We start from the raw sequence: 23,966 nt of genomic DNA, 5'->3' as shown, positions 1-23,966 counted from the left end.
AATTCGTTCTGCTCGTGTTTCATGAATGAGACCCTTTGTGTTAAAGTCTTCCACTTTTTTCATAAAACCTTTGCTCTCTAGAAACTCAGTCAGTTTGGGTTAAAACACTGAATTAATACCAACATATGAAATTAAATTAAGGACATGCATCAGAAAAACTGGGAATGTTGGACATATAACAGCTTAATTTGCTAATGTCCGTTAAAGCAAAAGTGTCCAAAAGTGTTAATTATGCAATAAACAACAGCATCATGTATTATAAGATCATTATGTTTGTAGCGTGATCCATTAAAATGTACAATATATAGTTATATTTCAATTCAGACCTAGATATTATTGCTATTACTCCACTAAGTCTGAAATATATTGTTCACTGCAAACATGATGATCTTATGATGATCTTAAATTTATTAATTATTAATTTACTATTAATAAATGTGCAAAGTTGCATAAAATGGAAATATTCAATAAAGTAGTCTAACTACGTCACATCAGATGGTTGAATGGTTGGATTCCACAACTGGTAAAACAACATTTACTGTAGGAGCCATAAAGTTTACTGGTGATTTCATTTGAAAAACTGTTCTACTGAGCTTCTGATTTGGCACTGAAATTCGCCGATTTTGGGTGTGTAAGATGTGAAGGATTCTATGGTCCCTCTATCAAGACTTGTACACCTCTAGCTAGGCATTAGGTAGTTGTCTTATAGTTTGAAAATTACTAACAGTTCTAAAGCAGTTCTAAAGAAACAGTTCTCTTGTTTTCATTCTTGCTGTTAATTTTACTTTTTTAATACTCAAGTACCATTTTAATGTGGTACTTTTTTACTTTTACTCAAGTATGATTCTGGCCAGATACTTTTACTTTTAATTTAGTAAAATTTTCACTCAGTACTTGTACTTTCACTTTAGTAAAATATTTGAGTACTTTTTACACCTCTGCGTGTTATTCAAGGAGTTGTGTTGTTGCAACACTTCAACACACCGTTCCGCCATCTCCACTGTCCATAGCAGCTGCTTTTTTGGTCGCAATTTCAAAAGCGCTCTCATTTACTTCTCTCATTGGCTGTTGTTAAAGAACTGATGTAATCTTCATGATTTAAAATCCTAAATATCAAACATGTTTGATATGATCGGGGTGGCCCCGATTTGTGTGAGAGCAGATTGGGAGGTGCAAGATTCGATCTGTGAACGCCATTACCAGATAATCTGCAGCAAAGATCGGAGACGATTGAGGCCCTCGACAAGATTTTTTTCTCCGATTCTCAGGAGGGGAAAATCAGGCATAAATCGGCCTAAAACTCCTGTAGCGTTATAGCATTGCCGCAGCTCACTGGTGGCATCTTGTGCTTTCATGTTTTTCGGGATGAATTCGCGTGTTGTATATTCAACAGATCCAATTCTCTGTACTGCAGCACAAATTAACATGGCGGTGCCCATCGCGAGTAGCTCAACTAACACGATCATTATAAAGGTGTTTAAACTGTAAAACACATCCACTTGCACATATTTGACAATTGGAATATCAGATATGTCATGCTATAGCTAACAAATTTGTAAATATTTTAATTTTTTCAAAAAAGGAAAAATTTAATAAAAGCAGATCATCAGTCATACAGCGCTATTGTGGCTGCGTGTGTCACGTAACAAGCAATGACACGTCACCATGGGAAAAATAAAGTGATACGTTCTAAATAACGGTCCCCTTGAAAAACTCATACTGGGGGCTCAGCCAGAATAGTTTAAATTTATGTGAAAGGGTTAAAAAAAAAGTTTTGCAACATTTTGTCAGGGCTAAACACAGCCCTGGTCAAATTCACTGTGGCACTTCAGCTCTAGGGCGATGGTCAGCGCTGTCATCCTCACAGACCTGTATAAATAGACAAAGCTTGACAGATAACAGCAAGCAATGACAGTGACTGTCTGAATGTCGTTTGTGCGAGTGTGCAAAAGGTGAATGGAATAATCCATGAAAGAAAGTCTTTCCCTGGCGAGGGCAGTGAAAGCTATAACAGTCCATCTTCTAGGTCCGGTATTCTGTAACGTATCAAGTCTGATGATGATGAAGAAATGCCAAAAGGAACACATCAAACAAGGTTAAATAAAGAACTTAAAAGCAGGTAATCCCATCACTAACTTTAAAGGGTTAGTTCACCCGTTCATCATACTGAGCTGGCGTTCTGATGTAGAACCTAGAAGTGCTGAACGTAAACAGCATAGGAAAATGACACAGTGACAAAAGAGAAGATATTGTTGAAATTAAGTCATTATTTTTGTTTTGTTTTTGCGCATAAAAAGTATTTGTCGCTTCATAAAATTAAGGTTGAATTACTGCAGTCACATCGGATATTTTAACGATGTCTTTAGTACCTTTCTGGACATTTAAAGTGGTGGTTAAATTGCTGTCTATGGAGGAGTCAGATACCTCTCGGATTTCATCAAAAATATCCTAATTTGTGTTCCGAAGATGAGTAAAAGTCTCACGGGTTTGGAACATGAACCTGGCATTTCAAAGTTTCTTTAGATATATGTCTCAAATTTGTGTGATTAGGATTCACTAAGTTATACAGTTCTTTTTCTGAAGACTATCAGAAATGACTTATTGAGAAAGAGACTGCAGCTTGTGCATCATGTTAGTTTTCTTTATTTTGCAAAAAGCACAACATTTTGTTTTTACTGTGAGTAAACAAAATATGAGTGTACATATATAAAATAAGACTATTTTGAGTCTCTTTTGTACTGGTAAGAAAAAAACCTAGGTGGTATTGCCAGCGCGACGGACGACTCCTGAGTGTTAACCCTCTGGAGTCTGAGGCTGATTTGGGGCAACATGTACATGTTTGTATTTTTGAAGGAATAAATTTTATGCACGGTTATTGAAAAAACAAAAAATTTAAGTCACTGAAATAAGGCCAAAAAAAAAATAATATATGTGTTCACAAGACTTCTGGGAATTGGAGATTGTAGACTGGAGACTTTGCTTCAAAATGATGTAAAAATTATCCTGCTTACTCGTTCATATAAAATATATTAATTTAAATTTTTTATATTTTAATATTTCTATGATGCAAAGTGTCTGAACAATTATGTTACCTCTATGGCATTTCATATAGGCTTTTAGCTTAAAAGCATGCACATTTGGAGAAATATTGATGGATTCTCATATGTTTATGTCAGTTTTCTATACAGAGGAGTAATATTTATTCAGTATTTATTGTCATCACTATGAGCGCTGGATACTGTGTTTTCAATTCATACTTGCAGCCGGAGGGCACTCTGTACATCTTTCGTACACAAATGCCTCCTAAAGAAGAACAGGCCATGTGACATTCCAGGAACTAACAGAGGCTTCCGGAGATCGCTAACTATGGCTATGCAAAACACTTTTGAAGACAATAAATACACGATTGCGACGATGTATACATGTGTAAAATGTAAAATGACAGAGTATTTTAAGTCTGTTTTGCTGCAATGTGAAAAAAATCCTGCAAAACGCGCCGGTGCATTTCCCGACTCCAAAGAGTTAAGGTCAGTAGTCAGGGAGGCTCCCAGAAAGCTGAACAACCCAGCATACTACCTTACCACCTAGCCAAGTTCAAGGAGGGGAGGGATCAGTATGACAACTCTCTAAACCTACACTCAGGATATCTTGCAAGGAAAAAAGCCTACTACCCACAATCGCTTATCCCAGCAGAGCTCAAAGGAGCAGAAGCCTCAAGAAAATAACTCTCAGTGAGAGGAGGCCTGTAGACACTTGCAGTAGCCAAGGAGGCTCACAGAGAGCCTAACCACTTAGCAAACATAACCGAGATCTAGGAGCGGAGGCCTCAGCATGACTGCTCTCTAAATCGAGAGGAGACCTAACGATAACCCACACTCAGGATATCTGGCAAGAAGGCTCATCAAGAGCCTGCAGCTTGCAATTGCTATTCCAGCAGAGCTCAAGGGAGTGGAAGCCTCAAGAAAATAACTCTCTCAGCGAGTGGAGGCCTGTTGACATTTGCAGTAGCCAAGGAGGCTCACAGAAAGCTTAAAAACTTAGCAAATATACCTAGTTAAGCTCCAGGAGCAGAGGTCTCAACATCACAACTCTCTAAATGGAGAGGAGGCCTAACAACAGCCCACGCTCAGGACATCTTGCAAGGAGGCTCACAGAGAGCCTACAGCTCGCAATCGCTATATTAGCGGAGCTCTTGAGGAGCAGAGACCTCAATAAGATAATTCTGTATCGAAAGGAATCCTAAAAACGCTTGCAGTAGCCAAGGAGAATCACAAAGAGCCTAGCCAAGTCTGGGAAATGGAGGCCTCATTAGAATAGTTCTCTCTAGGGAGAGAAGGCCTAGCAATGCTCGCAGTAGCTAAGGTGGCTCCTAGAGAGACTAAACATTAAAATATAACTGGGGCACAGCCTAACCTAGATGCACTAGAGGTGGCTCAAGAAGAAGAGCCTACAACTCAGTGCTATTGCCAGAATCTGGCTCAGAGAGAATGAAGGCCTCAATAAGCTGACTTTCCAAAAAGAGAGGAGGCCTAACTATGTTCTGTACCCAAGGCAGCTTGGAAATGTAACAGGACAGAGCTTTCGAGGAGAGGAGGCATAAATGAACAATAATTCTCAAAGAAGAGAAGGCCTAGCAACACAATATCAAAGAGAAGCCAAGGAGGCTCCAATAGAGCCTAACAACTTAGCTTGAGGCTCCTGTCAAGGAAGCAACCAGAGTGCCTAACAACCCGATGGGGAAGGAGGCAGATGTTATTTTGCCTCTGACCGTATTTATTCTGGATCACTCAGATCTTTCCTTCTCCCTCTGGCCTCAATCCTCCTCCGTGCTCTACCCCTCAAAGGAGGGGGAGCATGAGAGTCTGTGCTAGCCTTCTGGTCCTGTCTCCAGTACTGAGACTGGGAGGGACGTGGACCTAGACAGTCACAATAGTACGCCTTCACCTCTCTAAACTTCCCAACCACCATCTCAACAGATTTGCAGAAAAGCTCAGACAGCAAAATGGGCACACTGAGGAGAAAGTTTTTCTCTTTCTCTCCAATGTCGGCTATAGGTTCACCCAGAGATGCCTCTCTGTAGCCACCAGTTTGTTTAGTGGCAAAGAGAGCCAAATCCATGGTGTGGCACAGCTCCTCTACCACCTCAGGAGGAAGCCCCTGGTCCTGCTCCTTCAGCAGGTCAGCCTGGTATGCCTGCAGCAAAGCCATAGTTTGTAGTGCTGCACCAGCCTGACCTGCTGACGAATATGCTCTGCTGTTAAGATGCAAGTTAACATGCACTGGTTTAACAGGAAGAAACGGAGCCCTCAAGACCTAGCCACCTAGCCAGCGTCTCTTCGATCAGAGGCATCGACACATACCCATATTCCTGCACCCCCTCAACATCAGCATAATTCTCCTAAGTGCATTGGATGTGGGCTGAATATGGCTTTCACCAAGATCTCCGCAGCTCAGTGTGAAGATCTGAGAGAAAGGGAAGGCTCGTACGAGTTGGATGGTTATGTCCCGACAGGAAACGTTCATCAAGGTGGCTGTGAGGGAGCTTGCGCTTCTCACATTCCCATGGCAGATCTTATCTCGCCGAGGCGTGGGACATAACATCCAGTAACTCCTAGGGGACACTGCGCAAGTACCTTTTCAAAAGTAAACAGAAGGACACCCTAAGTGTCAACAGGTCATAAGTAGAGTAGAATGTGCCACATGCTGTAGATGACACATTATCGAATTTAAATTGTATAGTTATGCAAAATTATTTGCAAATAATAATACTAAAATTTATATGAAAGGCTTTATTTTTAGATACTTTTTTTTTTTATATGTGCAATCCACTTTGCACTTTTTTTAAAGATTTGTTTAATGATTGCTGCTGAATGAAAATACAATCATGCTGACATTAATTGCACTATATAGTTATTAGTGGCATGTAACAGACCAAAATTCCAAAAATTCATCCTTGAATTACTATTGCTACAATACAGACAGGTCAGACAACTATATGGTATGCACAAATTACTCATAAGTGTGAATACAGACCAGTAAATAAAACATAGATCCAAACTATAGTGGCCAAAACATTTGCAACATTTAAATATTACATCATTGTGTTGTCAGAAAGCTCTCAAGAGATGAATCAGAAGATATAGAGATAGCCAGTGATCTCTGCAGCATGAAGCAGAATAAGGTGATGAATGAGGACAAGAATTTACAGCAGAGTAATTTCATTCAAAGCAGCTAACAAGCGTTCAGACATTCATTGTCATTGTCAGTGTTTGCTCTGGCTATAAAACTTCATGTATACATGTCTGTGATGAAGGTATATTTTTGGAATTGAACATTATAGTTGTAGTTAAAATATCTTATTACAGGTTTTAAATTACAGTTTTTGTCCTTAGATTTTGCTAATGTCTTTGTGATCATTTCTGTTTTCAGCCATGAATTCTATAAATGCAAGTTTTTCACAGAATATCTCCATTGTTCATCCTCAATACTTTTTCATCATTGGACTCACAGGTATATCGTACAGCACTTATTACTATATCTTCTTATTTATCACATATTTTATAACTGTAGTTGGCAACTCTATAGTCCTTCTCATTATAGCTCTTCACCGGAGCCTGCACAGTCCAAAGTACATTGGTGTGTTTAACTTGGCCTTGGCTGATATTGGGGAAACTAATGCACTGATTCCTAACATGATGAAGAATTTTCTGTTTGACTCACAGTACATCACCTTCAATGCTTGTTTGGCAAACATGTTTTTTGTGTTCTTCTTCAGTAGTTTGCAAAGTGTCACTCTTGTTGTTCTTTCATATGATCGCTTCATTGCAATTTGCCTGCCATTAAGATATCATGCAATTGTTAACAATTCCAGTATGGTTTTGATTTTCTCAGCAATTTGGGCATTTAATTCTTCTGTGGTGGTCTTGATGGTGGCTTCAATCTCCCGGCTTTCATTCTGTGAATCTAATGTGATACAGAGTTACTTTTGTGATCATGGACCTATGTTTAGGATGGCATGCAATGACAAGAGCATTAATAATATTATGGCATTTCTCATCTCAGCTTTATACATTGTAGTACCATTGATCATTATAGTCCTGTCATATTTGGGCATTTTTCTTGCATTAAGCAAAATTACAACATGGCAAGGACGTTTAAAAGCGTTAAAGACCTGTGTTTCACACCTGTTGTTAGTAGGGATATATTTCCTCCCCATATGTTGCTCATACATCGCTGCATTGTTGGTTTCTCTCTCACCCAATGCAAGGGTCATCAGCACATCTCTAGCATATGCCGTTCCACCAATGTTAAATCCCATAATTTATGTATTAAACACAGCTGAAATCAAAGACATAATCCGGAAAGTGGTTAAAAAACGATTAGCACCAATTAGAGAGAACTTTTCAAAATGACTAAAATATCTGTATATTTAAAATGTATGCTTGTTTGTTTAATATATATGACAGTAATTCTATCTATACTTATTAATCTAATTATTTATTAATCCAGCTGTTTTCAAGTGTAAGCCGTTAATGATCACAAGACAACCATTTCTATGGAGGGAGACCCACAACCAACCCCCACCAGCACCCCCCTACAATCCCCCTTGCATTTATGCACTGCATTTATTAGTGTGCTGTCTTTTGCTTCTCATGTTCGTGGTTTTGACTTTCTGCCAATTCTCCTGTGTTCCTGTGCCCCTTTGACTGTTTGGACTGTTTACTCTGTGTTTTGACCTTTTTTTTGTTTTGGACTTTGATTGTGGATTGCTCTTTCAATAAATACTGCGTTTGGAACCTCAACCTTCATGTCTCTGAGCAGTTTTATTACAGTAACATAATGATTACAGATAAAATAGATTCTAAAGACTTTCAAGTGACATTTCATGAGAGAATCAATGTCTAACATTTCTGTAAAATCTCAGCCACATAAATGGTCTTTTACTGTCATCTAGTGGTAAATTCAAAATGGTGTATGTTGTTTGATTCTGTGTAAAATCCTGAGAACAAAAGCTTGACAATGTAATTCAAATAACTGAAATGTTTTCCTCTTTAAATTTTGAATCCAAGTTTCCATTCTTACACAAGCATGTTTGTGTAACTGCTCATTTTATATTTAATTATTGTCAAGGATGGCCTACTATTTGTTAATGACTCTAGGGCCCAGTTTCACAGACAGGGCTTAGATTAACTCAGGATTGGGCCTTAGTACAATTAGGGTATTTAAGTAGATATATTTTATAAACGTCCCCTAGAAAAAAAAGAAAAAGAAAAAAACATTACTGGTGTGCATCTTGAGACAAAACAATGGCTCTGACATATTTTTAGATATGTCAGTGCAAGTTACTTTCAGTTAAAGCAGCTCAAACATGCATTTTAGTGTTAAGCCTTGTCTGTGAAATGAGGGGTAGAATTTTAGGTAAAATAAATTTGGTAAATTTACCTAAATGTATCCAAATTTAAAATGATAAACTGTCAGTGATGCTAAATACATTTATATAAAGCAAAGTATATGTTGTTTTCTTAAAATGTATTACATGAAATCAGGATATCTGCTTTAGTAAAAATGCTGACAAACGCAGTGATGTTTGATACTTCATGATTGAACATTACATCTTCTATTTATATGCCTCAAAAGACACAAACTGAACAAAATCAAAAAGTTTCAGTTTTCATGGCACTATTTTATTTATTATGTAGTTATCAATCACAGTTTTATCTGTGATTATATCATTTAGACTGTACATCATACACACTCTTCACTCACCCAATCACGACGCACTCCCTCACCAGAGTTCTGATCACGCACACCTGACATTCATCACCATCCCAATCAGCAGCACTATATAAGAGACACTCACAGCCACACAGTCATTGTCCGGTCTCGTTAACGCATACTTACCTGAATGCCTACCTTACCTGTCCCCAGTGTGTTTCTTAGATCCTCCGTGTTCTCCTGTCTTCCGTGAGTGTCTCTGTGTGTCTTCAGTTCCAAGGACCATCCGCCATCCACAACTCCTAGAAGAATTCAAGTATCAGTATCTCTGTCATCGATCATCACTAACTTTATCTGGCTTCACTCACCTGCTCACTGCTCTGGTTGTTTCAATAAACATCGTAACACTTACCTGTGTCTCCGACCTCCTCTGTATGTAACAGAAGACCGGACCACACTGCTGAGCAACCACGATGAGCACTTCTGATCCATTTCAAGACCTGGTAACAGCACTTCGCCGCACCCTCACCAGTTCATCCACGCCAGCACCACCAGCGAGCACTTCCGCATTCTGCGCTGCAACTTCTTCGCCGTCTGTGATCGCCAGTCCCATGGCCAAACCGGCGCCCTTCTCTGGCTTGGTGGAGGATTGCAACGGATTCATCCTGCAATGTTCGCTGGTTTTGGAGATGCAGCCGCACATATATCCTGACGATAAAGCGAAAGTCGCTTTCATAATTCAGCAACTAGATGGCAAAGCACTGCGCTGGCCAGAACCACTTTGGACTCAAAATAGTCCCGTCGTGCAATCACTCTCAAGTTTTATAAGTCACTTCAAGAAAGTCTTTGGAAAGCCATTGGTGAGAGACTTTGTAATTTAAAACAAGGTTCATTATCTGTCTCTGATTATGCTTTGCAGTTCAGAACCCTAACGGCAGCGAGTGGTTGGAACGAACAAACCCTCATCTCCAGATATCGTCAAGGTTTGGATCCAATGTGTGCGGTTGCATCTGGCTGCATACGAGGATACCATCGGGCTCGAGAAGTTCATCCAACTGTCTATAAGATTCGACACTCGTATGCAGCTGTGCATTGAAGAGCACCAAAACCAGCAACTCTTTCCATCCTCCCGCTGCCAGCCCGAATCTGTCAGCTCCCCAGAACCAGCCAGCAATGAAATGCAGATCAACAGATCACGTCTTTCACCAGCTGAGTGACAGAGGAGGCTGACCCAGGTCTATGCTTATATTGTGGCCATCCTGGGCATTTCAGAGCTGAATGCCCCACTCGTCCAGTGCAAGCTATGGTGAGTGTCATTCTGCCTTTGTTGAATCATCAAAATCCACTCACTATTGTTGTCAACCTTACTGCTGCTGATGTTTGTATTCCAGCTAACGCCTTCATCGACTCTGGGTCAGCTGGAAATTTCATCTCCAGAGCCCTCTGTCGCCAACTCAACCTCAAGACCATCAGTTCACCGAAAGTCTACCAGATCCACTCAGTAGCGGGTCGTTCTCTCCGTCAAGTGTGTTACATGGTGGGACCTCTGTAACTAGTGTTCAGTGTTCTGCATCAGGAAGAGGTCCATCTGCTGGTTCTGGAGGATTCAACATCTGACGTGATTCTTGGGCACCCATGGTTAGAGCAGCATGATCCGATCATCTCCTGGCGGACAGGAGATGTCCTGAAGTGGGGTAACCAATGTTTTCCTGGATGTTTTCCTGAAGTTCCAGCTCCAAGTCCAGCTCCAAGTCTTGATTCAAGTTCTGCTCCAAGTTATCCTAGCTCTAAGAAGATCCAAGTCTGTGTCACGTCTATTAAGAGTCCTTTGGAAAAACGCTCCACAGATATTCCTGACTGTTACTCCCACTTCAGTGATGTCTTCTGTCCGAAGAAGGCCTCCAAGCTGCCTCCCCATCGGCCATGGGACTGTGCCATTGATCTCATCCCTGGTGAGCCAGTGCCCAGAGGAAAGATCTATTCCTTGTCCATCCTGGAGGAGAAGTCCATGAAAGAATACATCACATCTCTATCACAAGGTTATATTCGCCCGTCTACTTCCCCTGCTGCATCCAGCTTCTTCTTTGTTGTCAAGAAGGAGGGAGGCTTGCGGCCTTGCATTGATTTCAGAGCCCTTAATAAAATAACAGTCAAGTTCAGATACCCACTTCCTCTTGTTCCATCTGCGCTGGAACATCTCCGCGGCGCCACTGTGTTCACCAAGTTGGACCTCCGCAGCACATACAACCTCATCCGAATACGTGAGGGGGATGAATGGAAGACAGCTTTTGTGACCCCTACTGGACACTATGAGTACTGCGTCATGCCGTATGGACTCGTCAACGCCCCCTCCATATTTCAGGATTTCATGCACGAGGTGCTCTGGGAGTTCCTGCACAAGTTCGTGATCGTCTACATTGATATATACTCATCTACTCCCGGAGCCTGGCCAAACATCGCCAGCATGTTGCGGAGGTCCTCCAACACCGAGGGACTACAACCTGTTCCTGAAAGCAGAGAAGTGTACGTTCCACCAGCCCTCAGTGCAGTTCTTGGGATATTACATTGATCACAGTGGTGTCTGCACGGACGAGAGGAAGTTCACTGCAATAAAGGATTGACCCCTTTCCTGCAACTGTGAAAGAACTGCAAAGATTCCTAGGATTTGCCAATTTCTACCGAATGTTCATCAAGGGTTAAAGTACCATCACTTCTCCACTTACCAACCTACTCCGTGGCAAGCCCAAGTCTCTGTCCTGGGATCCGGCAGCAAAGCAAGCTTTCGAGGACTTCAAGACCGCCTTCACGATGCTCCCCTCCTTGTTCATCCAGATCCAGAGCTTCCCTTTGTGGTCGAGGTCGATGCATCCACCACAGGAGTGGGAGCAGTCTTATCTCAGCAGCAGGGGAAACCAAGTAGACTCCATCCATATGCCTTCTTCTCCCGCAAACTCAACCCGGCGGAGGTAAACTATGACATCGGCAACCGAGAGCTCCTTGCCATCAAGCTCGCCTTGGAGGAGTGGAGGCATTGGCTCGAAGGAGCCCGTCATCCCTTTCTGGTATTAACAGACCATAAGAATTTGGAGTACCTACGTGATGCAAAGAGATTAAACCCACGTCAAGCAAGATGGGCGTTGTTCCTTACTCGATTTAACTTCACCATTTCCTATCATCCTGGTTCCAAGAATGTCAAAGCTGAAACCCTATCACGTATCTACAGTCCCGAGGAAAGTTCTGAAGATCCAGAATCCATTCTTCCAGAGAATCTCATTGTCAGTCCCATAACCTGGTCAGAGGAGACCCTGCCCGGCTCTTCACTCACCCAATCACAACGCACTCCCTCACCAGAGTTCTGATCACGCACACCTGACACTCATCACCATCCCAATCAGCAGCACTATAAGAGACACTCACAGCCACACAGTCATTGTCCGGTCTCGTTAACATATACTTACCCGAATGCCTACCTTACGGACTACTTGCCTGTCTCCAGTGTATTTCCTAGATCCTCCGTGTTCTCCTGTCTTCTGTTAGTGTCTCTGTGTGTCTTCAGTTCCAAGGACCATCCGCCATCCACAATTCCTAGAGGAATCAAGTATCAGTATCTCTGTCATCGATTATCACTAATTTTATCTGGCTTCACTCACCTGCTCACTGCTCTGGTTGTTTCAATAAACATCGTAAACCTTACCTGTGTCTCCGACCTCCTCTGTATGTAACACACATTTACATTTACATGTATTCTCTTATGTTCAAATCTTATGATGCATGTAAAGTTCTCTCTCTCTCTCTCTCTCTCTCTCTCTCTATATATATATATATATATATATATATATATATATATATATATTATATTAGTATTGCAGTTGCAATATCGTTTTTATAACTATTTAGTAATAATAAATTGCACTATATAGTTGTTATTGGCACATAATAGACCAAAATTCCAAAATTTCATCCTTGAATTACTATATGGTATGTTAAAATTACTCATAAGGGTGAATACAGACCAATCAATAAAACATAGATCCAAACTATAGTGTCCAACACATTTGCAACATTTGAATATTGCATCATTGTTTTGTCTGAAAGCTCTCAAGAGATGAATCAGAAGATATATTTGGATAGAGATAGCAAGTGATCTCTGCAGCATGAGGCAGAATAAGGTGATGAATAAGGACAAGAATTTACAGCGGAGTCATTTCATTCAAAGCAGCTCACAAGCGTTCAGACAGTCATTGTCATTGTTTGCTCTGGCTCTAAAACTTTATGTATATATGTCTGTGATGAAGGTATATTTTTGGAATTAAAAATTATAGTTGTATTTAAAATATCCTGTTACAGGTTTTAAATGACAATTTTATACATTTCCCTAGATTTTGCTTATGTCTTTGTGATAATTTCTATTTTCAGCTTGTGCAAAACACCAAACTCAAAGCTGCCATGAATTCTGTAAATGCAAGTTTTTCACAGAATATCTCCATTGTTCATCCTCAATACTTTTTCATCATTGGACTCACAGGTATATCGTACAGCAACTATTACTATATATTCTTATTTATCATTTATTTTATAACTGTAGTTGGCAACTCTATAGTCCTTCTCATTATAGCTCTTCACCGGAGCCTGCACAGTCCAAAGTACATTGGTGTGTTTAACTTGGCCTTGGCTGATATTGGTGAAACTAATGCACTGATTCCTAACATGATGAAGAATTTTCTGTTTGACTCACAGTACATCTCCTTCAATGCTTGTTTAGCAAACATGTTTTTTGTGTTCCTCTTCAGTAGTTTGCAAAGTGTTACTCTTGTTGTTCTGGCATATGATCGCTTCATTGCAATTTGCCTACCATTAAGATATCATGCAATTGTGAACAATACCAGTATGGTTTTAGTTTTCTCAGCAATTTGGGCATTTAATTCTTCTGTAGTGGCCTTTTTGGTGGCTTCGATCTCCAGACTTTCATTCTGTGAATCTAATGTGATACAAAGTTATTTTTGTGATCATGGACCTATGTTTAGGTTGGCATGTAATGACAATAGCATTAATAAGATTATGGCATTTCTCATCTCAGCTTTATACATTGTAGTACCATTGATCATTATAGTCCTGTCATATTTGGGCATTTTTCTTGCTTTAATCAAAATTACAACTTGGCAAGGACGTTTAAAAGCACTAAAGACCTGTGTTTCACATCTGTTGTTAGTAGGGATTTATTTCCTCCCCATTTGCTGCTCATACATTGCTGCATTGTTGGTTTCTCTCTCACCCAATGCAAGGGTCATCAGTACGTCTCTGGCATATGCTGTTCCACCGATGTTAAATCCCATCATTTATGTATTAAACACAGCTGAAATCAAAGACATAATCCGGAAAGTGGTCAAAAACAGAGCTGCACCCATTAGAGAGAACATTTCAAAATGACTAAAATATCTGTTTATTTATTTAAAATGTATGTTTGTTTGTTTGTTTGTTTATTTTTAAAAATTAACAAATTCTTTAAAAAATAATTAAATTACCCATATAAAGACTGCACGCTCAGGCCGCACAGAGGTGAACAATGTCAGTGAACAATATCTTTTCTGAAATGTATAATTTGAAAAATTAACTTTTGAATGAGTAACCCAGTTAAGTAATATTTTCTTTGAATTCCCTTAAAATCTAAAGTTCTTTAAAATTCTGAAAGAAATATTTGTATATATGCATAAAAATATGCTAATGCTATCTATACTTGTTAATCAAATTATTTATTAATCCAGCTGATTTCAAGTGTAAGCCTTTAATGATCGCAAGACAAAACTGACAGAAAAAAAAGCTATTTGCCTTTTTGTGAGCAATCGTTACTATATTGACATATTCATGTTAAACACATAATTCTCTGTCATTTATAAATGTATTTTGATAGATTTTCTGCAAAATCGTGACATAAATAAAATAATATTTTCAATGTATTCCTGTTTGAATTTGTAATACAGGGGTCCATTTTGACATGAGCATGTTGGTCTGAGATCTGCCGATGAGGCTCTTTTAGATTTTCTCTGCATTTGGTGTTTTTCTGATGTTGTTTTTTTTTTCTGTACAGTAATAAAAAATGGACATGAACCCAGACACAAATACACATGTGCATGTTACAGATTATCGTGTTACCCTTTTGAAAAGGTGATCAAAATTAAATTAGGCCTATAGCTTTGATTCAAAAATGACAATGAAAGTGTAACTGTCACGATCGCCAGCTGGAGTGCCATTGATAGCCATCAGAGGGCACTCCACCCCAGACTACCATCATTCAAGAACTACATTACCCATAACTCATTATACAGTCTCATCATCCTTGTCTACAGCGGTTTCTCATTATCTTGTTTAGCCCCCCCTATACAAACTCTGTATGTGTCTACACTGCATTTATGAGTGTGCTGTCTTTTACTTCTCATGTTCATGGTTTTGACTTTCTACTTGGTTTCTTGGTTTTTCCTGTGTCTTGTGACTGTTTGGACTGTTTATCCTGTTTTGACCTTTTGCCTGTTTTGGACTTTGATTGTGGATTGCCCTTTCAATAAATACTGCGTTTGGATCCTCAACCTTCATGTCTCGGAGCAGTTTCTTCATAGTAACATAATGATACAGTTAAAACAGATTCCAAAGTCTTTCAAGTGACATTTCATGAGAGAATCAATGTCAAACATTTCTGTAAAATCTCAGCTGCATAAATGTTCTTTTACTGTCATCTAATGGTAAATTCAAAATGGTATGTGTGTGATTCTGTGTCACACCTATACCAGAGAACAAAGGCTTGACAATGTAATTCAAATAATTGAAATGTTTTCCTCTTTAAGTTTTGAACCCAAATGTCCATTCTTACACAAGCATGTTTGTGTTACTGCTCATTTCATATTTATTCTTTTGGCTTATGATTAATATAATTATTGACAAGGATGTCCTAATATTTGTTAATGATTCTAGAACTTAATTTTACCTAATTTTTTCTAAATTTAAAGGGTACATAACACACACAGTTTCGGCCAATCTCATGTTAATCTTGAGTACCTATAAGAGTAATATAGCATCCTTCATTTCTCCAAAAAGCCTTTAGTTTTATCAGATTCATAAAAGAAAGATGTGCTGTACTGAGTCTTTCCGAAAACAGCCGAGCTCCTGGAGGCGTGCCATGGGCGATGCTAAAGTGTGACGAGCTGGCGCGCCGTTGGCACGGGGGACAGGGGGGTCAGGACCCCCGCAGTTTTGAAAAGACAAAAATCAACCCCCGCACTTTTGATAAGGGCTGCTTCAATCAGTCACAATATATCATCTTTTAGCTTAGGATATTTTCTTTCGAATGAGACCATTTTCACGTTTCTGTGAGCTTTCGTTCGTAAATAATCAACTGTTTTGTCGCAGATGTGAAGAAGAGGAAATGCGCTCTTGAATGGAGAAACACGCGATCTCCAAGCAATTGATCACAGCGTGCTAACATTTTAGGACAGGTTGATGGTATATAAATTGTGGCCGAACGTTAGCGTTTGTCAATCAAGCCAAACCGTCCATTTAGAAACCGAGAACTTTAACACTTTAAGGTAAGGAGGCTGATCTCTCAGGTTGACGCGTGAGCTGGCTTGACTGAAGTTTTCGTGAGGATTTGTAGTTTGTGGACTGTTTTGATTTCTGTAATTACATCTAGAAAGTTGAAAGCATTGATGGCATCTATAAAAGAGATATCTAAAAGCGAAACGAAAGTTATTGCCTCGACCGGCAACACAGTGGGGAGGACGCACGAGAGGAGACCTGTGCGTTTAATTGGTATGTGTATACTGTAATACTGCATTTACAAAGCTTATCAGTGGCATTCACTTTGATCGCGAAAGTGAAAGTGCCCTTTGCGGTCGCATCGCGGTGCCCCCGCTTTCCCATTTCTCTCGATGTGAACGTTCCGCTCAGTCTCACGCGTGAGCCTTTCAAAGAAACTCCTTTGCCCATGACCACCGTCCGTGGTCATAACAATAACAATCTAACCCCCAAACCCCCCACCCCCCGGACCGCAGTTTGGTCCCCCCCACTTTGAAAATGTCTCCTGCGCCCCTGGTGTGCACAGCTTTTGCGTAGCGAAGCTATCAATGATCAGCTAAACTAATGTATTTAAACACACACAATACACCATCGCATTATCCCTGCATAACTTTTGATTCATTATGCCTTAGTGTTGTTTACATTATATGCACTTGCTCCAACTGCCAACAAAACAGACATTTGAAGCAGTTTTACTCACCACCTGTGGTTCCAACTCATGACCGGGATCTTTTGACGCTGTGACGCTCAGTCTTTCAGTTTCAAACAATCTGTAAATCCAGCATTGAACTGGGCCTTGTTTATAAAACCATAAGGAGCGATCCTGAGGACTCGAGCAGCCAAGGAAAACACAAGATATTCTCCATTCATTTTAACCAGTAAAAATTTATTGCAACTTTCAGACACGACTTTATCCTTATTTTGATAGTTAATGTAAGTCGGTTTCTTTGGCTATTGTAATGACAAATAGCGAGAGCCCTTCAATGTAATGCGTGAGCACAAATCTCTCAGCTCCACTTAACACTAGGTTCTTTGGGAAGCAAGGTTATCTTTCACTCACAACCAAAAACAAAGTAATAAATTTGACCTGTGCAGCGATGCCGATGACTTCTGTGACCACGAAGCGCGTTGATGGGCGTGCTCTTGCTTTCGCTCTGGTTGATGTGCGCGCTCTTCCGGGAGAAGAGCCCATACAAGGAATTCCATGGGCCATGCTCAAAAAAAATAAAAATAAATTTCCGAATCATTTACGAACTCTGAAGGAGTGTATTTGGCACAGAAATACTCCGTCATACGTCTAACTCTTTCCAACTCTGTTTAGCAAGAGAATCCAACTCGTTAACAGTGTAAATAAGGCAGAATGCATGAAATAGAGTGCTAAATACATTTACTAAAGCAAAATATATGTTGTTTTCTTAAACTACATTAAATGAAAGTAAAAGTAAAAATGCAGACAAAAGCAGTGACGTTTTATGATTCATGACTGAATATTACATCTATTTATATGCAGCAAAAGACACAAACGGATCAAAATTGTAAAACAAATTTCAGTTTTCTTATCACTATTTTTTTTATCATGTAGTTATCAATCACATTTTATCTGTGATTATATAAATTACACTGTAAAATTTTTCCAGGATTTCACAAAATATAACTGTAATATTTCACAGTTAATTACATTATTACCACTTCACAGGCTTTAACTGTGATAATTCACAATATAATACCGTATTCAGACTTTTACTGTGAAAATAATGCAGGCGCGGGGCTTTTACAAGAAACTACTGTGAATGCCATCTTTTTTGACTTTTTTGAGTGGCAACTGCGGCAGCGCCATCAGAGCGTCATCAGAGCTCTCTGATCTACGTGGTCCCATTCGGTGGATTCAGACAGCGGTAAGTGTTTAAATGTCAAACTTTATCAATTTGATGTTTTTTATATGATAGTGCATGTAATTTAAAAGTATGAACCAAATTAGCGTTAGTTGTAGGTTCTGTTGTCATGTTTTTGTAACTTAGCTGGAGCAGACTCGCGTCGACGTTTAAGCGCGCAAATTTGAATGAAAAGACGTTGGTTGTAGTGTTAATTATACCGTATTAAGTTAACTGTGAGATGTCTGATTAGATACACCGTCGAACATTTAACTTTAGCTTTACTTAAAGCTTATATTAGTTACTCTAACAGCGTTCTCTCTTTTACCACAGCTTCTACATTGACCGACGATACATAAAGTTATAAGGTAAGATGTGGCCTTAATGTGGGTATTATGACAGTTATTATCAACTAGATAAATTATGGTGTTTGTGGATTTGGGCAAAGGTGGATTAAATTCATCTAAAATTAGTAACTTTATAATTTTCTTCCCTGCTGTGTGTGTGAAACGGAGCAACCGTTGTCTTTCTGGTCAACAGAAAAATGAAGTGCGCATGTCCATGTATTTTTTTTTTTTTTTTTTTTTTATCTTGTCTCTGGAATTTTCCACTGCCAAAATAAATGTTTTGCGCGGCAGTTTTCCCGCTGTTAGACCAATGTGCACTTATCTGTGTTTTGCCAGTACATTAATGTTGGTTATAACTAGACAGTCCAAAGTAATTGCAGTGATTTGTATCTGTAGGATATACGTTTGTAATTATTGTCTTTTAATCGTCATCTGGTAATGGTGTTTGTATATTCAACTTAAATACAAACCGTATAGTTTAGTTTCCAGTAGCCTACAGGGTGGTGATGTAGCTTTCTAGCTACACTACACACTGTTCATTTTAAAGTTAAAAACCCGAGTAGTCCTTAATAGATTCTATATTTTCACTTTTATCTTTAACTAATGTGTATATATTGTTCATTACTTTTTATGTGGTTCAGTTATAGCATTGTAAAATGTGATGACATTAAGGTGATGACTGGGAACTGACACCTTTTTCATCACACTTGAATTAAACTAACAGGTTTCTTCTGTCTTTTTGTTTGTAGGTGCTTCTTGGGCATCAACCCAGAGACAGGCACAAAATCTAAGAGGCAGAGAGGTCACATGAACCAGCAAGTCTGCACTCTTATCAGGAAGCTCATTGACTTCGAATGGATGTCAATCTAATGTAAGCTGTGTTCCAATTTAAGAACGGACTAATGAAACACAGTATCTGTGTTAAAGGAACACGCTGACTTTTTGTGACTTTATCTTATTCCCCGTATCCCCCACAGTTCGATAAGTCTATACATACCCTTCTCATCTCCGTGCTTGCCGTAAATCTGTCTGAGGCACCCACCGCTAGCCTAGCTTAGCACAAAGACTGGAGGTAAACGGCTCCAGCTAGCATACTGCTCCCAATAAGTGACAAAATAACGCCAACATTTTCCTATTTACATGTTGTGATTTGTATAGTTACAGTGACTCTAACCATCTTCTAACCGTATACATACTGGGAACTATATTCTCAGAATATACTTGGGGAAGTAGCAGTGCTTCGCCTTCTGAGAATATAGTTCCCAGTATGTATACGTTTAGAAGATGTCTGTGTCTCATATGACCTTGTTATTTGTACACACTGTGACTATACAAATCACAACATGTAAATAGGAAAATGTTGGCGTTATTTTGTCACTTATTGAGAGCAGTATGCTAGCTGGAGCTGTTTACCTCCAGTCTTTGTGCTAAGCTAGGCTAGCGGTGGGTGCGTCAAACAGAGGCACTCAAGGAGATGAGAAGGGTATGTATGGACTTATCTAACTCTGGGGGATACGGTGAATAAGCTAAAGTCCCAAAAAGTCGGCGTGTTCCTTTAAGCTAGATGTAGTTATGCAGTAAGAAGTTTACTGAAGCTATTAAAGGGTTAGTTCACCCAAAATTGAAAAATCTGTCATTAATTACATCCCCTCATGATGTTCCAAACACAAGAATTTTGTTCTACACAAATTAAGAAAATTTTAAGCAATCTGAGAGCTTTCTGATCCCACCTATAGACTACTATGTTATAACCATTTTCAAGTCCGAGAAAGGTAGTAAAACCATCGTTAAAATAATAATGACTACAGTGGTTCAACCTCAATGTTATGATGCGACGAGAATACTTTTTGTGCGCAATGCAATCACATGCATGATCGAGAACACATCACGTGAAACGCATCGGATACTGGCACAGAAAGGAAAAAAATTGTTGAATCAAGTCGGTATTCTATTTTGTGTTGTTTTGTTTCTGCGCAGTAAAAGTATTCTCGTCACTTCATAACATTAAGGTTTAACCACTGTATACATATGGACTATTTTAACAATCTTTCCTGGCCTTGAAAGTAAAATAATTGCTGTCCATGGAGGATACAGAAAGCTCTCGGATTTCTTAAAATATCTTAATTTGTGTTCCAAAGATTTTTGGGGTGAACTATCTCTTTAATGTGTTCTATAGTGTCTCCTGATTCAATGTAGAGTTTAGATAGACTGCAAAATAAATGTGTAAAATTAATTGTTTTTACGTTTATTTGAATTTAACATGCCTTGACGTCTAAAAAACGTCAAATTTACAGTACTTTACAATATTTTTAAGTGTAAATTTACATTACTTGCTACTGTGTTGAATTACTATGCAATTTAGCATGCAATTTTTACTTAAAGGGTTAGTTCACCCAAAAATGAAAATTCTGTCAGTAATTACTCACCCTCATGTTGTTCCAACCCCGTAAGACCTTCGTTCATCTTCGGAACACAAATTAAAATATTTTTGATTAAATCTGAGAGCTGTCTCACTCCTCCATAGGCTTCTAAGGGATTGAAACTTGCTGGCCCAGAAAATGTATTAAAGACATCATTAATATAGTCCAAGTGACTACAGTGGCTCAATCTTACGTTTACCAAGCAACAAGAATACTTTTTGTGCGCAAAACCCCCCAAAAATAATGACTTTATTCCACTATTTTTTTTCCTTCTCTCTGGGCCTCGGGTGAATTCATGTAGTATAACAGCGTAGCGCTTCTGTGTAATATGTCACATGCATCACACACATGACCAGCGTCGGCCAATAGTGAGCATACGTGTGACGTATAACACAGAAGCGCTACGCTGTTATACTAGTTTTATACTGTTTTTTTCCGCACAAAGTATTCTCGTCGCTTTATAAACTTAAGATTGAGCTACTGGAGTCACTTGGACTATATTAAAGATATCTTTAATACATTTTTCTGGGCCAGCAAGTTTCAAACCCTTAGAAGCCGATGGAGGAGTGATCCAGCTCTCAGATTTCATCAAAAATATCTTAATTTGTGCTCTGTAATTACTGACAGAATTTTCATTTTTGGGTGAACTAACCTTTTAACCTCAATCATGTTACTTTCAGTCCTGTTACTCACGTGAAAAATAATAGGACTGGGTAAAAGTAACAGGAGTGATAAGAGTCCTGGTTTGTTGATTTAATATTAATTAAGTACTATTCACATAATTTTTTTTAAATAGTTGAAATTACTTAAATTGTAGACATTTTAGGATTAGTGTTACAATGCGAGCACCATACTTACAGGGAGTCAGTCCACCACAGAGTAACTTAAACTTTTTGTCTTTCTTATCTTTTGTATATAGTGGATAGAACCCACACTATGCAGGTGCCAGCTGCGATGGAAGGAGCGAGACACCTGCGACCCTCTCTATTCCCACCTTTTTGTCTTTTCTTACATCTCTCTCCCTCACTCTCTCTTCTCTGTCTCCTCCTTTCTCTTTTGACACACACGTTCCTGTTACCCAGTGTCAATCCCTGTTGCCCAGTGTTTTATTCATGTAATTAAATTGTATTTTACTTCTAAAAAATAAAAGTTATGTCACTGTTTTTATCAGTTTTGTTTGGTCCTTCATTTATGCTAAATCACAGTAATAGATAGACATTCACAGTTATGTACAATAATTCTACAGCTGCTTACTGCTAAATTACAGTAATAGATAGACTAATTTCACAGTTAAATACATGAATTCTACAGCTGCTTACTGTTAAATTACAGTAATACATAGACACCAACTGTAATTTCACAGTTAAATACATTAATTCTACAGCAGCTTACCGCTAAATCACAGTAATGCGATGTCATAATTACTGTGAAGTCACAGTATACAGCTGTCATTTCACAATAATTTACTGTAAAAATGTTACAGTAACTTACTGTGAAAGTCATGCAATTATTAACCTGCAATTTATTGTAAATTTACAGTCAAATAACAGTGTAGACTGTACATATACATTTACATGTTTAAATCTTATGCATTTGAAATTCTGAAGATATATACAGTATTGCTGTGGCAAGACTGTTTTTATAACTATTTACTTATAATAAACATCACCAAAAAGTTAACAAGCAGCAGTTAAATTCTGCTACACTGTAAAGAGGGCAGATGGGACTAAAAAATTTAATATGTGTGTTGGTGCTGATGAGCTGAAAATAAAATAAACATCTACAAAGCTACAGAAAAAAATAGGTACAATCAGATCTGTACTGATTTGAGGTCTACTTTTTTCCTTTGAATTTGTCTGATTAAAACCTTCTTTACCTCTTCTGTTCTCAAACAATAAATAAGGGGGTTGATCATGGGTGGTAGAAGACTATACATCATAATAATGACTAATCGCAAATCAGTACTGAACTTTATATTAATATTGCTTGATAAATAATTAAAACACCTGGGTAGGAAAAAAAGGGCAATTATGATGAGCTGAGGACTGCAGGTGGAGAAAGTCTTCATCTTTCCTTGAGCACTCGATATACGCAAAACTGCCACAATGATGGTGCAGTAAGAGAAAACAATAACAGCAAGAGAACCCAGTAGTACTATCATAGCATGAATGAATGCTGGATAACTATATTCTTCTCTATCTGTGCATGCCAGTGTTGTGATGGCAATATGATCACAGTAACAGTGCACAATGGCGTTACTCGCACAATAAGGGAGAGGGTAAGCTCGAATGACCATCATCAAAGGGCCTATCAAACCCAACATCCAAGAGCCCAGGATCAAAATGAATACATTTCTGTTTGTCATGATACTATGATATCTAAGTGGAAAACAGATTGCTGCATAGCGATCTATAGCCATTACTGCCAACAAACATGCAGTGACCGAGCCAAAATAGTGCACAAAAAACATCTGAAGAAAACAGCCCAAGAATGAAATAGTTCCATATTGGAACCAATACCTGCTAATTATCTTTGGTAATGTTGTGGTGCTGAATAGTACATCACACACAACAAGATTTATAATGCAATAATAAACAGGTTTCTGAAAGCTCTTAGTCATTACAAACAAAGTAAAAAATACAGCATTCCCAACCATTGTAAACACATAAACAAAAAACAGAAGTGCTGATACAAGGCCATAGTAATGAGGCTGAAGTCCAGGAAAGCCAACTATGATGAATTCCTTTACAAAGCTAAAGTTTCCCACTGGCATGATGAGTTAAAGTGCTTGGGAAAGTTTTAGAGTTTTGTATATACACAATACATAATTCACAGTTTAAATGGAAATGAACATTTTCCAAAAGAAAACAGCAGACAATTTTGATAATGCAATCAACCAAAGGAGTTTTGTTAGAGAATTCCAGAATCAGCCTGTCATCAGCTGGTTTAAAAAATTTTGAGAAAAGGCACACAGAGATGAAGTGCATTCTGCTTCAAACACAGATATATGGCAGTCAAAAGACTATTTTTTATGAATATATAGATGGGAA

General features: G+C 38.8%; 3 protein-coding genes and 1 long non-coding RNA gene across 4 annotated transcripts; 3 read left to right on the top strand and 1 right to left on the bottom strand.

Annotated features, from left to right (window-relative positions):
• Positions 1-6,431: 6,431 nt before the first annotated feature.
• On the top strand, positions 6,432-7,412 carry LOC137004964 (olfactory receptor 1M1-like). Its single transcript, XM_067365701.1, has one exon. The coding sequence runs from the start codon at positions 6,432-6,434 to the stop codon at positions 7,410-7,412; it is 981 nt and encodes a 326-aa protein (XP_067221802.1).
• Positions 7,413-13,134: 5,722 nt separating this feature from the next.
• Positions 13,135-14,142, top strand: LOC137004530 (olfactory receptor 1M1-like). Its single transcript, XM_067364941.1, has one exon. The coding sequence runs from the start codon at positions 13,162-13,164 to the stop codon at positions 14,140-14,142; it is 981 nt and encodes a 326-aa protein (XP_067221042.1). The 5' UTR covers positions 13,135-13,161.
• Positions 14,143-18,115: 3,973 nt separating this feature from the next.
• LOC137004531 (uncharacterized) lies at positions 18,116-22,007 on the top strand. The gene is made up of 4 exons (XR_010892140.1): positions 18,116-18,173; positions 18,483-18,517; positions 19,246-19,367; positions 21,836-22,007. It is a non-coding gene; the product is annotated as an uncharacterized lncRNA (long non-coding RNA).
• Positions 22,008-22,726: 719 nt separating this feature from the next.
• Positions 22,727-23,710, bottom strand: LOC137004180 (olfactory receptor 6N1-like). Its single transcript, XM_067364379.1, has one exon. It carries the CDS (start codon positions 23,687-23,689, stop codon positions 22,727-22,729), a length of 963 nt encoding a protein of 320 aa, XP_067220480.1. The 5' UTR covers positions 23,690-23,710.
• Positions 23,711-23,966: the final 256 nt, after the last annotated feature.

Source organism: Chanodichthys erythropterus, chromosome 17 (assembly GCF_024489055.1).
Source record: "Chanodichthys erythropterus isolate Z2021 chromosome 17, ASM2448905v1, whole genome shotgun sequence".
Taxonomy (NCBI): Eukaryota; Metazoa; Chordata; class Actinopteri; order Cypriniformes; family Xenocyprididae; genus Chanodichthys; species Chanodichthys erythropterus.
This window is presented reverse-complemented; position numbering and strand designations above follow the sequence as displayed.

Bases quoted from the DNA above. Each gene is read 5' to 3' on its own strand.
- LOC137004964 (XM_067365701.1), top strand. From the start codon at position 6,432: ATGAATTCTATAAATGCAAGTTTTTCACAGAATATCTCCATTGTTCAT.
- LOC137004530 (XM_067364941.1), top strand. From the start codon at position 13,162: ATGAATTCTGTAAATGCAAGTTTTTCACAGAATATCTCCATTGTTCAT.
- LOC137004180 (XM_067364379.1), bottom strand. From the start codon at position 23,689: ATGCCAGTGGGAAACTTTAGCTTTGTAAAGGAATTCATCATAGTTGGC.